Source organism: Tachysurus fulvidraco, chromosome 1, assembly GCF_022655615.1.
Source record: "Tachysurus fulvidraco isolate hzauxx_2018 chromosome 1, HZAU_PFXX_2.0, whole genome shotgun sequence".
In the NCBI taxonomy this organism is placed as follows: domain Eukaryota; kingdom Metazoa; phylum Chordata; class Actinopteri; order Siluriformes; family Bagridae; genus Tachysurus; species Tachysurus fulvidraco.
In genome coordinates, this window is record NC_062518.1 from 27,727,948 (window position 1) to 27,743,506 (window position 15,559).

Genomic DNA, 15,559 nt, shown 5'->3' on the forward strand with positions numbered 1-15,559 from the left:
CCCCTTAAACCTTGGAGTATGATATTAACTCCTGCTTCATTCCATTCATTTCACTTGTGTTTCTTCCTCAAGCTAAGCTAAAGAGGTCCTAAAGTATGCTTTCATCCAATCCGATTTTGCAGGTACTTCCAGTGTCTGGCCAACAATCTGTCCTTTATCAGATATAAAGAAGTTTACTCCGCTGCAGCAGAGATCATCGGGTTAATCCTGAAGTACATGACTGACAAGGAAAGTGTATGTGTAAATTATTTTCACTAACTTCAGCTTGGCCACTCGGACTGTCATTTTTGTTTTTCATGCAGTGATGAAGCACATATTGTGTTTTTGTTTGTTTTTTTGTCTTCATGTAGCAAAATAAGGATCCACTTTTAAATGCAACTGTGACCAAACTGATGGAGTTGAAGAAGAAGGACCTGGATGACAAATTTATTATTTGCCTGTGCAAACTCTGTAAGCACTTCCCATTTATGATGGATCGGTAAGTTACCCAGGACATCCATTGCTTGTTTTTATCTGTGATCGGCTCGGTCCGTTTTAGAATCTTGATTGAAAATGTGTGTATCTATGTTAGATTTGTGAGTGCTGTTTTCTACCTGCTGCCAAAACTACACGGCATGCTGAAAACGTACTGCCTGGAGTGTGTTCTGAGTCGTGCGGATGTCATCCCTGACATTTTCCTCCACCTCAAGACCAAAGGCTTCACTCAGACGATGGCCCACAGGTTTGTGCATGTTTCAGTGGCACTGTAATGAGGAACCGACGGCACGGAGGAGCATCAAGTAATGTAGATCCCTCACCGCTACAGCATCGGGTGTTTATATGAATATAGATATGAATCTAGATATCTTTGATGCCCAGCCATCATGATTCTGCCCAGAATAAAACAGTAATCATGTATTATAATATAGCAAATGAGCCTTTTTTTCATAAGCTTTACAGTGATACACAATAAGAGCTCCAGATTACATGTTACACAATTACATGTTCATGGCACACACTCGACTTCGTATCGTATTATCTCCTTTAACATAAGGAAAAGAAACGACAATGTTGAACGTGAACAATATATAAAAATCTTTTGTTTATTAAACTAAACACGTTGGGATGTGTTGTTAAAGGAATATAATAAGCACTGTGGTGCTAATGGCCCTCTGCTTCATGCTGTGGTGTATCAGACCACATTATCATTGACGATTTTTCTATTACAGAATGCCCCATTGAGTTGCATGGCTTCCTTGAGTGGATTATTACTATATCCTTTGTTTTCTTAGAGATGAGGCGAGGCAGCGAGTGTGTCTGGACATCGTCCATAAGATCCTAGCCATTCTGAAGCCTGAGGAGATGAAGGAAATTTTGGGGGCAGTCAATGCTTTTGTCTCTCACCCCTCTCCTGCATGCAGAGAGAGAATGTATGACATTCTCATGTGGATTCAGGACAATTACAGGTAGCATCTTTTCCCTCCCGCTCCTCTTCTATGGCTTCAGCAATATTCCACCAGCGCTTTTCTACTTGTGTTTGTATCGAGTGTTTATTTTGAATCTATTTCCTTTCTTGGGATCCTGTAATTGTGCATTAACAGTGATACTGAGAGCAGAGAAGATAGCACATGTGTGGAGGTGTTAAACGAGGCCAAGGAAACACTTCTCCAAGGGCTGACAGATGAAAACCAGGGCCTACAGTGAGTCCTGTACACACAAACTCTACCAAACTCTACAGAAACACACTGATGACTTTCGGATTAGTACTCATACTATCATCAATCATACTGTTGTGAAATTATGGGACGAATTTATTCTGACGATCCATAATGCATGTTGTGTTTCTAAGGCTGTACGTACGAAATTTCTGGAGTCACGAGAAGCGTTTATCTCCTGCTACGCTGGAGCGACTGCTGATGGTGCTGAACTCTCTCTACTCAGCCCGCATTGAGGAGCGCTTCCTTAGCCTGGCTACAGACTTGCTGCTGGAAATGACCAGTCAGAGTCCCGACTACACACGCAACATGTTTGAGTTCCCGCTCTCAGAGTGCAAATTTCAGGCAAGCCTTTGCGTGTATCCCATTTGCATTTTAGAAATACGCTGTCATTGTTTATTCAGTTTTGTATTTTTTTTTTTTGTGTTATCGCCAGGATTACACGATTGACTCTAACTGGCGTCTGAGGAGCACGGTGCTCACTCCTATGTTCATGGAGACACAAGTGACCCAGGCAGCTGGCACACAGCGGGCAGACAGTGCAGAAATGCAGCCAGCCAGTATGAAGGGCCAGATCCGAGCCACCCAAGCCTCTCTGGAGTTTTCCCAGACTCAGGCACCTGGTGCAGGTGATTTTCTCTATAGTTTTGCCAATCTGTTTAATTCAGGATGGATTTTTCATACATAATTGTAGTATTTGGGTTGTTAATGTTGTGATCACTTTAACCGTTTTTTTTTTTTCCTGTTGTGTTGGTTAAACTGACTTCTGAGCTGATGCAAACTTTATTGTTCCATATAAGCAAAATAAATGCAACATGAATCTTTTTTTTTTCTTTTCCTAATATTAAAGTACAATTTTTTTTTAAAAAAAAGTGTTTGTTTGTTTGTCTATTTATTTATCTATCTATCTATTTTTTATCTATCTATCTATCTATTTATTTATTTATTTTCCCCCTTCGCCCACATCAACATCCTGCTGGTTTTCCCTGGCCTTCACAAGCATGCACTTAAGCTTAAGGTCTACTTTTGTCCCTAATTAATTTGGTTGTGTTTTCAGGTCGGCTTTCAGTGTATAATTGGTTAACCGGAAGTAGTGTGGACACGCTAGCAGACTACACCCTGTCCTCTGAGTCTGAGACCTCTCTGCTGGTGTTCGAGAAGAAGAGAGCTGAGAGACTCGCATCTTGGCGAGTTGCAGGTGCCAACTTTGGCTCTAAGCGTCTGACAAATCCTACTGATGAGACAGACAGTCGAAGTGCAGGTACGTTGGCTCTTCCAGAGGTCCCAAAGTTCCTTATGTCAAGCTATCACTATTTTGGAATTATCAACATGTCACTGTTTATACTTCAACGAAAGAAACGTACATATATTTATTTCTGTGCAGCTGAACGGGAAAGACGGGCTGATATCCTAAGACTGAGGCGACGGTTCCTAAAGGACAAAGAGAAAGAAAACATAAAGTTTGCCAAGAGGGAAATCCAATCACAAAGAACTCAAAGGGTAGAAATCTCACACTGATTTGTTGCTGATATGTGTCTATACACCGTTTTTTTTATTCTGCAGCCGCAGCTCACATTTCTGTGTTAATCAGGAAAAAAGAGCCACCCAGAAAATACAACGAGAGGCTCAAGTGACCTTGTACCGTAGCTACAGGGTTGGAGACCTGCCTGACGTACAGATCCAGTACAGCAGTCTTATTGCACCCTTACAGGCCCTTGCACAGGTAACAACTTCTCTTTAATGGAAATTAAGCATTCTTTCTGTGTGTTTTGTATTGATCATCTGTCTCTGACCTCCACAGAGAGACTCCACTCTTGCTAAACATCTGTTCAGCTCCCTGTTTTCTGGCGTGCTGGTGGAGATGGAGCGAAACAAGTCCTTTAAAGAGAGGGAGGGAATACTGAACAATTTACTGCACGACATGAACAACCTCCTGTACAAAAGCACAACATACTTCCCACCATTTATTGCTTGTGTGCAGGTATGTTGAAGGTGTAATTTAGAAATAAGTATCAGGATAATTCAGCTTACACTCTGGTTAAATAATAAGTAGATTCTAAATTCAGTATATTTGTGAGGTTTGATTGAGAACTGACTGTAGGTGGAACTGACACGAGAGCACAGTTTTCACAGAGATTGGCAATCCTCCTTATATTAAAAAAAAAATCCTGTGTTTTTCAATGAAATCTGCATTCTTCATATCGAGAATATGAGAAATTACAACAGTGAAGAACTTTTAAATCCTAATCCTAAAGGCAAAATGACTTAGAATGGAAATCTAGGGGCAGTTTTTAATACGTGCATGATGGAGAATAGCAAAGCTGTTCTTATGTAATATCATTTTAATACAGAAGCAAAGCACTTAAACGTATATGTTTAAATTTATAGTATCTTTCTTTTGATTAGCTATTCTGTTCTATTGTGTTTAGTTGTATTAATGTATTAGATGCAGTCTCTGAAAATATTTGTCACTGTGGATTAGATCAAGATTAGTTTAAAAAAACATCTTTTTTTATTCTTCATCCAAACCATATTACCGGTGTTCTTGTTCTCATGTAGATAAAATTGTTGGAGTTTAAATCATGTTAGCATTACATTTTTTCACCATAATTCCAAACTAATAAACTGATTACTAGATTATAGTATACTCGGAGCTGATCCTGACCCCCCTGGGGCCCTAAGAGAAATTCTGCTAAAAGGCCCTTCTACCTGACCCGTGAGCCATGTAAACCCTTTGCCACACATTCACACTTGACACCCCACTGCTCCTACTACAAACCTCCCTCCTTTTAAAAAAGTTTGCTCCATCTCTCGGTCAAAGAGTAAAACAATACAGAATTGAATGAGGTATAAACAAATCTTTATTGAATGGAATGTTTTATAATATATACTCGGTATTCAACCATTTTGGAATCTGTAATCTTGCTGTAAGTCTTCGTGTTAGTCCTTTTCTTGTCTGGAAGCACTGCACAGCTAATTTAGCTGGTCAGAGAGAGACTAGAGACAGAATCACATCCACTTAACTTTACTGTTATTTGCTCTTGCTGACATCAAACTTGAAGAGAACGAAAGTTTACCTGATTGCTGTTCTCGCATTTCACTCTCATTTTGTTTCTTTTTTCTCTTTTCATGGCCAGATGGATAACTCCGCTTCATATTGTCATCTACACAGTAAACATTATCACAAGCTGTAAAATGAGGCAGGGGGAGGCAGGGCCTTGCATAATTTGCGGGGCCCTACGCAACTTGCGTAATGAGCGTATAGGGCCGATCGGCTCTGCGTATACTGATCGTAAAGTATAGATACTGATTTCAGACTGATTTTTGTGCAGGATATGTGCTACCAGCACTCAGCTCTACTGAATGTGCAGCCTGCCAGTGTCAGTGCCAGCTGTTTGGCCAGTCTTCAGCAGCCCATGGGCATCCTCCTCCTGGAACAATGCCTCATAAAGTCCAGCAGCATGCCAAGCGAACCTCCCTCGAAACGAGCTCGAGGCAAGCAGGAGCTGCCCCCTGACACAGAGCGCTGGATTCATTTAGCTAAGTGAGTAAAATTAAATGTTTTTTTTTTATTTTATATATATAGTCTGTACTCAGAAGTGGAATTAATTATTCTTGTTTGAAAACTTTAGGTTGTATAGGTCTTTGGGCGATTATGATGTGGTGAGGGGCATCTTTGGCGGAAAGATTGGCACAAAGACCATCACATGCACTGCACTGCAGGCCGAAGCCAAAGGTGACTACGCTGAGGCAGTAAAGCTTTATAATGAGGTAATGCAAATGTCCGTTTGGTGACACACCACTGTGGCACATTTCTTAAATTGAATTAGAACTGAATACATATTATCATGTACACATCCCAACCCTCTTATTTACAATATGTTCATTTTGAATATCTTTTCAACACATTTAATAGGCCTGTGTTCTAAAACTGGATACTGTATTTATTTAAAATGCCACGGTTTGCTGTCACCCAGAAGGAGGACGGGTTCCACTTTGAACGGATTCATGGATTGTAGCTCAGAGATTTTCCTTGACACCGTCAACTTAAAGCTTGATCATTAGGGATCTATCTCAATTTCTGGATTTCTATGATGATGCTTTTTGACATTGGTAAAAGTGCTATATAAATAAAACTGAATTAGATGTGTATAATTGGGTGTCCAAAAGTACTTGTATTACTTAAAAATGAAAAAAAAAAAATTAGCGATTTTAAGTATCGACGGAATATGTATGAGGATCATTTTAGCCACTGTCTTATAAACCTTGGGATTATGTCAACATATTTTTTGAGAGCCTTGGCTGAATTCTGGCACACAGAATTAAAAAGTCAAAAGAAATTAAGAAATTATTTTTTTGTTTATAACAATGTCCCCTCTTTCAGACTATAAATATTGAACCAAACTCATACCAAAATGTCTTGGTATTGCTGTCTGCCTTTTCTACCTTTTTACATTTTGGAGCACATTTTCATCTGTGTCCTGGTGTATATATAACTTTCATATATTTCTGTGATAATCTATTGTTGTGTCTGCCTTGCATGTGTGCCTTTCTATAATTCTGGGAGTTTGTTTCATTGGCTTAGGCACTGAACACGGAGGAGTGGATGGATGGTGAACCCACAGATACAGAGAAGGATTTCTGGGAAATAGCAGCTTTGGAGGCCTACAATCACCTGACTGAGTGGAAGTCTCTGCAGTACTGTGCTACAGTTAATATAGAGCACAACTTGTCCAGGATGTGGGAAGACCCATTTTATCAGGTGGGAATTTGTCCATGTTCATGCTATAAAGCAGATTGGGAAACAAATCATATGGTTTATTTTGTTGTTTTTCATTAGATCAGTGTATTACAAACTTTTCCAATGTGCTTCAGCTAAAGATTTCACACAGCATAATAATGCACAATACTTAAACAATTCCATTTATGCTTATTAATCATTCTTTAAATATTGCAATTCATATCAATTCAAATTTAAATAAATCCAACATCAAATTTAATATCCAGAATTACAACTTAGCAAAACAGCAATTTTTCTGAATAAAAAATGAACTTGCCTGCTTTCTCTGGGAGACGACGAGACCTTTCCTGGCTTATTGTATCTCCAGCTGTGGAGAAAACCCTCTCAGGGCGGGTAGATTTGCTTCATTGTTGTAGTTTTGGAAATGAATCCACACTTTAGACTTTTTTTAGACATGTTTAACACAAAGTGAACCTCAGCACAGCAGCGCGAGTGACAGATTTCTGTTGTAAACTGCGTTAATTTGGTTGCGTGACTGTAAACAGTGTAAACAATTAATATTCATGAGGTAAGACATGGCTATTTAAAGTGACCACTCCCAGCGCTCTGCCCGTCATCGCATCAGAACTGCGTTTGGAACCGAAACTTAAAAATTCCGTGCGCTTCCGGTTCCCAACCCTACCAGTAATCCATAAACTGGTGCCGTTTCAGTGCAAAATTCTGTATTATTAAGATAAGCATTTGCAAGTAGTGAAGCTAAATCTGCATATTGTATGCTTTGGCTAAAGAGTGTTGAAAAATCTAGTACTACTTAAAATAAGTGTTTAGTCTTAAATATAAATATGTCCTATATTCTAGTATTATAATGAGCGCTTTGAGTTATCGGTAGACACACACTGCATACTCTCACACACTCTGCAGTTATATGCATTTAATTATTGAAAAACTGACATGTTTAACTTCATTGACGCTTGTGTACACCCTGCATTAGCATCTTTTGAATAACGGCATTTTTTTGTGAACGATTTTTAAATTTTATGCTTAAGAATCAACTTTATTTTTCTCTACAATGTAGATAAGTGATCCTGTAATACTGACAGACACAAATAAAACAAAGTAGTAATACTTTAACATGAATGTCCACCAGGAAACCTACCTGCAGTACGTGATGCGCAGCATGTTGAAGCAGCTGCAGCAGGGGCAGAGGGACCAGGATATGCTAAGCTTTGTGGATGCTGCCATGAAGGTTGAGCAAAGAAAACTGGTGATGGAGACACTCTACAGTCAAGACCTCAGTCTTCTGTACATCCTGCAGGAGGATTACGATCGTGCTAAATACTATGCTAACAACTGCATGCAGGTCTTCATGCAGGTCAGTTTTGGATTTAGAGAATAACAGGAATTGATGAGCTTTGAGTCCCGATGTGGGTTGTGACAAGTACATTAAGTCTCACCTGCTAACCGCCACAGTTAATATTAATAATTAGTGAGCTTCAGGGGCACGGTGTCTTAGTGGTTAGCACGTTCGCCTCACACCTCCAGGGTTGGGGGTGTGTGTGGAGTTTGCATGTTCTCCCCGTGCCTCGGGGGTTTCCTCCGGGTACTCCGGTTTCCTCCCCCGGTCCAAAGACATGCATGGTAGGTTGATTGGCATCTCTGGAAAATTGTCCATAGTGTGTGAGTGAATGAGAGTGTGTGTGTGCCCTGTGATGGGTTGGCACTCCGTCCAGGGTGTATCCTACCTTGATGCCCGATGACGCCTGAGATAGGCACAGGCTCTTTGTGACCTAAGAAGTTCAGATAAGCGGTAGAAAATGAATGAATGAATGAATAAATAAATGAGTGAGCTTCAGCCTCTGTTAGGTGTTTTGATACCAGTTTGTGAAAATCAGCCAAAAATCTTGGTTTGTAAAATCTTTTGCATATAATGGAATTCTTTTGAAATTTAAGTGGGCTCAGCTAAACGCTTCCATAGATATGGAGGTAGAAGCAGTAAAAATGTACAGTATACTACTTTTATGGTGCCAGGATCAGTCCGAGCGGGCCAAGAGCAGACTACTGACCAAGCTTCATGTTTCCACAGTTTGACCACATTGATATGCAAAATAATATAAGAACAAGAAGTTCGGAAAGCAGCAGCAAAGACAATTGGGATCCAGCACTTAAGTTTTTTTTCCATTGCTTGGCCCCCAGTTATTTGTGGTTGAATACACATTTAGAAAAAACTGATGAGGAAGATTCACTAAGAAAAAAGACACATGTTTGAATGAGTGACAGTTAACACTATTGTGTTGTACAGAACTACTCCAGTGTCGATCCTCTGCTGAACCGAAGTCGTCTGAGCATGCTCCAGTCAGTCCAAGCTCTCACGGAGATCCAGGATTTCCTACATTACATCACAGGAGAGGGTGAGCTGCCTAACTTGATTAAGAAAATGATGATTGAAACAATAGTCATATTGGTTAGCTTTCTATCTACATATGATGGTCTCAATACCTTTGTTCTTCTCTGCACCAGTCTCGGGTGGCTCTTTAAAAACTCTGATCAAGAGGTGGACCAGCCGCTACCCTGATGCTAAAATGGACCCCATGAACGTGTGGGATGACATTATTATATCCCGGTGAGTCATCGGAGTAGATTTATCTCTTAATTAAAGATTATGTCTGGGCAAGGTTGATGAAATCTTCAGTTTAGGTAATATCCTTGCCTTTATGGTGTGTGTGTGTGTGTGTGTGTGTGTGTGTGTGTGTGTGTGTGTGTGTGTGTGTGTGTGTGTGTGTGTGTGTGTGTGTGTGTGTGTGTGTGTGTGTGTGTGTGTGTGTGTGTGTGTGTGTGTGTGTGTGTGTGTGTGTGTGTGTGTGTGTGTGTGTGTGTGTGTGTGAGAGATCTAATATGTATTATCACATGTTCCAGGTGTTTCTTCCTGGATAAGATCTGTGAGAAGCTGTGCTCATCTCCTGCTAACAGTATGGAGGTGGATGGTGCTCAGCAGGACAGCACAGCTGAAGATTTAAAAGCACTAGTGAAGGACTGCAAGTTTCATATGAAACTGACCATGGCAGATACTGCCTGGAAACAGGTACTTCATAATCACATAAGCTTTCAGCTCAGTAACAAAGCACTAAGCAATTTAAAGCAGATATCACTGGTATCAGTTCTACACTGCAGGGCAATTTAATGGTGCACATTATGGCCTGAACAACACAACCATTGTCCATGTGCTTGGTTACATATTTATGTAGTAAAGTGGTAGATTATTTGAATTTTATGGAACTACAGATATTTTACTTTTTTCCTTGCTTGTATATCACACCAGAACAATTTCTCCGTGGCGACCAAGCTGTTGAAAGAGCTTCACAGGGAAGCAAAGGCGGAGAAAGGTCGTCTACAGCGCTGGGTGCACAGCTTCACATGTTTCAGTCAGCGAAGGAGCCAGAGCCAGGGTCCTGCTGAGCAGATTAGCTCCCTGCTCAAGACTGTCCCATTGCTTGGTAGAAACTGTTCCACCATTCAAAGTTCTAAACTAGACTTTCTTTTACAGTCCAGAAATGTGTTTAACACAGTGAATGAAGTGGCTCTTAATTCTGATTTTACATGTTTGTGTTGTGAAGAGTTTAAAACCCATAGTGAAGGCTTCTCCAGCAAGGAGTTCAGAGACCAGAGGATCCTGCTGGGTACCACCTTTGAGCTTTTGGCTAGCGCTGTGCAACGCAGTCCCTCTGTTCTGGAGGCCCTTGGAGAAGAGAAAGCACAGAGAGTTCTAGAACTTTCCACGGCATCTTCTAGTGACAAGGTAGCTTTTGGAGTTCAGCTGAAATTATTTAAAATGTCAACATGATAGTTCAAATGTCAATATCAGTTCAATTACATTCATGTGAAAAATTGTGCATAGTGACATTATCATTTCAAGACAGTTTTGGGCTTCTTAGTTCCAGTGAAGAGAAATTGTAATGCTACAACATACAAAGAGAACTGTGTATGTTTGTGGAAGAACCAGATACGGTGTTATCTTAGGGCCTTTTTACACCTGGTCACTTCATGTGTTTTCTCTGATCCTGAGCTATCTGATCTGTTAAAACTGTTCCATTTACATTAGGCCACATAAATGCGTCTTGGCGAATCAGATATCAATCCGATCTTTTACTCCCGCCCAAAATGCAAATATATTTCACCTAATTTCCGGGGTCATTGAAATGGAACATGCTTTGGTGTATGCGGTTGCTACAAAAAACAGCATTTACTGTTTGTCGCATTTTCGCTGGCGGCAGCAGTGCATTTTAAGACCAAACGAGACCCCTGGGTGAAAAATCGGAGCCAACGCTGGTGGGAAAACATATTTGTTTCTGGCGCGATGCACGACTCGCGAATCACCTGCGAGTGACGTACTTCCATTTGGGAGGAGTATAGCGCTGACGTATGTGGCTTGAACAACCACTTTCATTTACACCTGTCCAGTTTCATCTAAAATGCGTCCCAGACCACCTCCTGAAGTGGTTTGAACCATCAGATTTATATCTGTCTCGAAAGCGTTTCGGAGGGCATTTACACCTGGTCTTTTTACCATCGGATAGCTATCGGATCACAGAAAACGCATGAAGTGACCAGATGTAAAGCCCCCTTAGGCGTTCACAAACATTTGGTCATAAAGTTTAAACAATAAAAAGCACATTATTATAAAGGTTCATGCTGTTGTGTTATGTAGCAGATGACAGAATTGGCTCTTTATACATGCACATATATAACCTGCTCAAAAAAATTTTTGTAATTTTTTTTAGCTAACCTTTCCATCATTTTCTATTATATTTTGTGCCCAGTATGACCCACTAACCCACAGCACCTACTCTCTTCTGTGAAATGTTAGGTGGTGGAGGGCCTGCAGACGCATGCTCTCGAGCTATTACACAGTGCTGCACGCAAGGCTGAGGAAGAGGAGCAGTCGTTCAGCCAAAAATATGCGGACACATTAGGCATCGTGGAGGCCTACATGACTCTTGCTAACTTCTGTGACCGCAGACTGAGGGAGAATGAGCAAAGAGAAGAGAGTAAATCTAAGACTGCATGCCCAACCATAATGTTTCTATAATCTTTAGCATTCTATGGTCTATGTTTAATGAACCATATTAAGGCTATAAGAATGTGGCTGTCCTGGAACTGAGCTTCCCATCGAATGCAAAAGCTAAATGTATAAAATAATTCATCTCAATATTGTGGATTTTTGTTTGAGACATGTTCCAATTTATTTTGGTCAGCCTTGGGATCTCTGGCAGCAAAATTATACATTTACACACAGTCTTGTATTCCAATGCTCGTCTTGTTCATGTTTCGCAGTGAGCCTTTCTTCCAAGATGCAGAGTTTACCTGCTCATGTAGTGAAGATGATGCTAAAAGCATTGAAGCTCAACTCTGAGGAAGCCAGACTCAAGTTTCCTCGCTTACTGCAGCTGGTGGAGCTCTACTCTGCAGAGACACTGGACCTGATGGCCAGAGAGGTGGAGTTGGGGATAAATCTTAGAGTCAAAGCCCAGAAAAATGGCTTAGATTGTGGGATTGTTATTTTAGGTTAGATTTGGGTTGTCATTTACAGAAGTAGCCATGTTGTGTTTTGATAGGTGGTAAGTGTGCCTTGCTGGCAGCTGATTGGGTGGATCTGTCAAATGATGGCCCTATTGGACAAGCCAGAGGCAGTGGCAGTGCAGCATGTGGTGAAGGAGATTGCAGATTGTTACCCACAAGCACTCATCTACCCCTTCATGATAAGCAATGAAGGCTACACCTTTGAAGAGTCTGTTATAGGTCACAGGAACCAGGAGTTTGTCCATAAGTATGCTGATCTGGGTAATTAGTGACTTATAAGCATGATATAAATAATGAAAAACATTTGTTTTTGACTATATTTTGTGTTTGTTCCAGACTAAAGGCAAAACTGGATAGAGGAGGAGCTTTTCAAGAGTTTGTTGATGCTCTTCAGCAGCTCACCAACCCTGAAATGCTGTTTAAAGTACTAAATTTATTTTACAGTTAATTTGCTATAATGTATATTTAATGAACAAATGTTGTTGTTTTTTTTCCCAGCACTTTTCTTTGACATTTTTATTTTTCAATTGTATTTTCCCCCCTCATTGGCTGTGTTGTAAACTGAATTAGTTCATTGTAGAGCTCTGAATTGTAAATGATGCACAGCTTGAAAGCACGGCTTGCTTAAATCTCATGCACGTTGCTTTTAAAAACTATTCCTTATTTATTATCATAATTAGGCCTCGTTGCCATTTTCCAAACCGTGATGAAACAAGTGAATCGTAACTGGGGGGATAATCTTTTCTTTATCTACTCCAAATATTTATGCTGTATTAAAAACATTGATAAGATTTTTACATTGCTGTTCTGTCAATTATTTTTTTGCTTGACAGGATTGGTGGGATGAGGTTAAGAGTCAGTTGGAGAAACCCACCATGAACAAGGCAAAGATGAGGTTACTGTATGAAGAAATGACCACCTCACTCTGCAACTCCAAAGCCTCAGGCATCGGATCCTTCCGGAAAAAATTCAGCCAGGTTCTGAGTTATAGCACATGAAGCTAATATCATCTTCATAATTTCAGTGAATAAGTAACTGTACAAAGTAAAGCCTGTGTTTACTCTTTGTGTATTTCTAAAAGAAATTCTCCAAAGATGTGGAGAAGTTTTTTGGCTCAGGCGGCTCGAAGGTGTTTGAGAAGCGTAAAGATAAGGATTATCTCAAGGCCGTGGATGACCTGGTGTTGTCCATGAGAGGCTTCCAGAAGGAGCCAGGGAACCTGAAGGAGTACTCACCCTGGCTAAGTAACTTCAGTGCAGACACACACAGGAATGAGCTGGAGGTCCCAGGTTAGGAAAAAAAAACAACAATTACTCAGATAACACATTACTTCAGAAAATGTCTCAAGCAGATATTCAAGACTAATTCACTTCTCCACTTTAGGACAGTATGATGGAAGGTCCAAGCCTCTACCTGAGTACCATGCGAAGATTACAGGGTTTGATGAGAGGGTATGTATTGTGGATGGTGTTCTAGATGAATATTTTTTTATGTTGTTTATTCTGAATAGCTCACTTATATCAGCTGGCCTTGATTTATCCGCTGGTACTCATTTGTGGCATATTTTTTAAAGGGTGCGGTCGATGTGAGGCAGTTACAGTAAGCAATGTTTATTTTGACTGCATGTGTGACTCAAGGTAAAGGTTATGACATCCATTCGCCGTCCGAAACGTCTCATCGTGCGAGGCGACGATGAAAGAGACCACCCATTCTTGGTGAAGGGAGGAGAGGACCTGCGGCAGGACCAGCGTATTGAGCAGCTCTTTGGTGTCATGAACATCCTTCTCAGTCAGGACACAGCATGTTCACAACGCAGCCTGACGCTTCATACCTACCAGGTCGTTCCAATAACAAGCAGGTAGGGGATCTATTTCTGGACCATCTTCTTCTAGTTTAAAATATATGGGAAGCTCACTATATGTGCGTCACACTAGGAGACAGCTTAGTTATTTAATTATTATTGCGAAGATTCTGATGTTTAAGAGTTCTTTCAGTCCTTTATACTGTTTGATGATTGTTTGTTTTTTGTCTGCAGAATTGGTCTGATCGAGTGGATGGAAAATACCTGCACACTGAAAGACTTCCTGGCTAGTAAAACAACTGTAAAAGAGCAGAGGAACACAGCTATGTATGCTTTCTATTGATGGCATGTCATTGACTTGACTATGAATGGCATTTGTTAGTTCTTCTCACAAAAAACTATTTAGTTTTTTTAACATGCAGTGAGGGGATACGGTGGCTTAGTGGTTAGCACGTTCGCCTCATACCTACAGGGTCGGGGGTTCGATTCCCGCCTCCGCCTTGTGTGTTGAGTTTGCATGTTCTCCCCGTGCCTCGGGGGTTTCCTCCTGGTACTCCAATTTCATCCCCCGGTCCAAAGACATGCATGGTAGGTTGATTGGCATCTCTGGGGAAATTGCCCATAGTGTGTGAGTGAATGAGAGTGTGTGTGTGCCCTGCGATGGGTTGGCACTCCGTCCAGGGTGTATCCTGCCTTGATGCCTGAGATAGGCACAGGCTCCCCGTGACCCGAGAATAGTTCGGATAAGTGGTAGAAAATGAATGAATGAATGAACATGCAGTGATTATATCTACTGCTACACTTACTCACTTCCAATTCACTTTATTTCACATTTCCGTGACTTGTTCCTTTATTCACCTACAAAGGGCATAAATCAACTTTTTTTCCTTTGACAGACAATCTGAAATCTTTCAAAGTTGATTCCTTTGTAAGGCATTTTGACAGAAGCACACATTTGTTTTGTTTTTTAGGCCCCATCAGATTTACGACTCTTGGCTAAGTAAGGTTGCTGGGAAGATTGAGGGAATAAGACGATACGTTGAGACATACAAGTATGTTATTTTTCTTTTCCTCTTACTAAGAATTACTCCTGCTGTGGTGCCATAATGTCCTACTGAGTCTTACTGTCTGCTGAAACTGGAAAGACCTAGTGCACATAACTGTGTGACGTCATTGTGCTACAGGAAGGCCAATCGCACAGACACTGTAAACAACTTTAAACGGTTGGAGCAGAGTGTACCAGAAGATCTGCTGAGGTACGCTCCTCATTATTATTACTATCATCAGACCGTTCCATTACTGTCTAATTACCGTGTGACATGTTGTGTGGAAAATTATTAGAAAGTGGATCTCAGCCTGAAACAGCGCAAAGAGCTCGCTAGTCTTATTAATAATACTGGTTACTGGGGTGGCTTGGTGATGATGGCTATTGTGCTGAGCAGAGAAAGTTTATTTCCTACATTTTAGTACAAGCTTTGGAGGTGAATGTTTTGCATATTATGTTTAAATTTTAATGTCTAACTTATTGTTTTGGTCCCATCTAGGCGAGCCTTTGTGAACATGAGTATGACACCTGAGGCCTTCCTTTCACTGCGTTCACACTTTGCCAGCTCTCACGCGCTGCTCTGCATCAGTCACTGGGTGCTGGGTATCGGAGACCGTCACCTCTCCAACTTCATGATCAATACTGAAACCGGTGGCATGATTGGCATTGATTTTGGCCATGCTTTTGGATCAGCTACTCAGGTT

The 15,559-nt window shown here is 40.8% G+C and overlaps 1 protein-coding gene across 2 annotated transcripts in view; it reads left to right on the plus strand.

Moving 5' to 3' along the window:
• Nucleotides 1-15,559, plus strand: part of prkdc (protein kinase, DNA-activated, catalytic subunit) — a 42,662-nt gene that overhangs the window by 24,554 nt on the left and 2,549 nt on the right. For both annotated transcript variants that reach the window (XM_047803102.1, XM_027169097.2), the window contains exons 52-83: nucleotides 123-234; nucleotides 351-478; nucleotides 572-721; nucleotides 1,272-1,445; nucleotides 1,581-1,679; nucleotides 1,829-2,039; nucleotides 2,131-2,323; nucleotides 2,752-2,955; nucleotides 3,079-3,194; nucleotides 3,286-3,417; nucleotides 3,496-3,675; nucleotides 5,027-5,238; nucleotides 5,327-5,465; nucleotides 6,280-6,456; nucleotides 7,583-7,807; nucleotides 8,735-8,843; nucleotides 8,953-9,055; nucleotides 9,349-9,514; nucleotides 9,752-9,926; nucleotides 10,047-10,228; nucleotides 11,297-11,477; nucleotides 11,764-11,924; nucleotides 12,045-12,256; nucleotides 12,346-12,433; nucleotides 12,843-12,986; nucleotides 13,091-13,298; nucleotides 13,393-13,460; nucleotides 13,647-13,867; nucleotides 14,045-14,137; nucleotides 14,782-14,862; nucleotides 14,995-15,066; nucleotides 15,355-15,556. In XM_047803102.1, coding sequence (XP_047659058.1) covers nucleotides 123-234; nucleotides 351-478; nucleotides 572-721; nucleotides 1,272-1,445; nucleotides 1,581-1,679; nucleotides 1,829-2,039; nucleotides 2,131-2,323; nucleotides 2,752-2,955; nucleotides 3,079-3,194; nucleotides 3,286-3,417; nucleotides 3,496-3,675; nucleotides 5,027-5,238; nucleotides 5,327-5,465; nucleotides 6,280-6,456; nucleotides 7,583-7,807; nucleotides 8,735-8,843; nucleotides 8,953-9,055; nucleotides 9,349-9,514; nucleotides 9,752-9,926; nucleotides 10,047-10,228; nucleotides 11,297-11,477; nucleotides 11,764-11,924; nucleotides 12,045-12,256; nucleotides 12,346-12,433; nucleotides 12,843-12,986; nucleotides 13,091-13,298; nucleotides 13,393-13,460; nucleotides 13,647-13,867; nucleotides 14,045-14,137; nucleotides 14,782-14,862; nucleotides 14,995-15,066; nucleotides 15,355-15,556 — 4,918 coding nt within the window. The remainder of the gene's footprint in view (nucleotides 1-122; nucleotides 235-350; nucleotides 479-571; nucleotides 722-1,271; nucleotides 1,446-1,580; nucleotides 1,680-1,828; nucleotides 2,040-2,130; nucleotides 2,324-2,751; nucleotides 2,956-3,078; nucleotides 3,195-3,285; nucleotides 3,418-3,495; nucleotides 3,676-5,026; nucleotides 5,239-5,326; nucleotides 5,466-6,279; nucleotides 6,457-7,582; nucleotides 7,808-8,734; nucleotides 8,844-8,952; nucleotides 9,056-9,348; nucleotides 9,515-9,751; nucleotides 9,927-10,046; nucleotides 10,229-11,296; nucleotides 11,478-11,763; nucleotides 11,925-12,044; nucleotides 12,257-12,345; nucleotides 12,434-12,842; nucleotides 12,987-13,090; nucleotides 13,299-13,392; nucleotides 13,461-13,646; nucleotides 13,868-14,044; nucleotides 14,138-14,781; nucleotides 14,863-14,994; nucleotides 15,067-15,354; nucleotides 15,557-15,559) is intronic.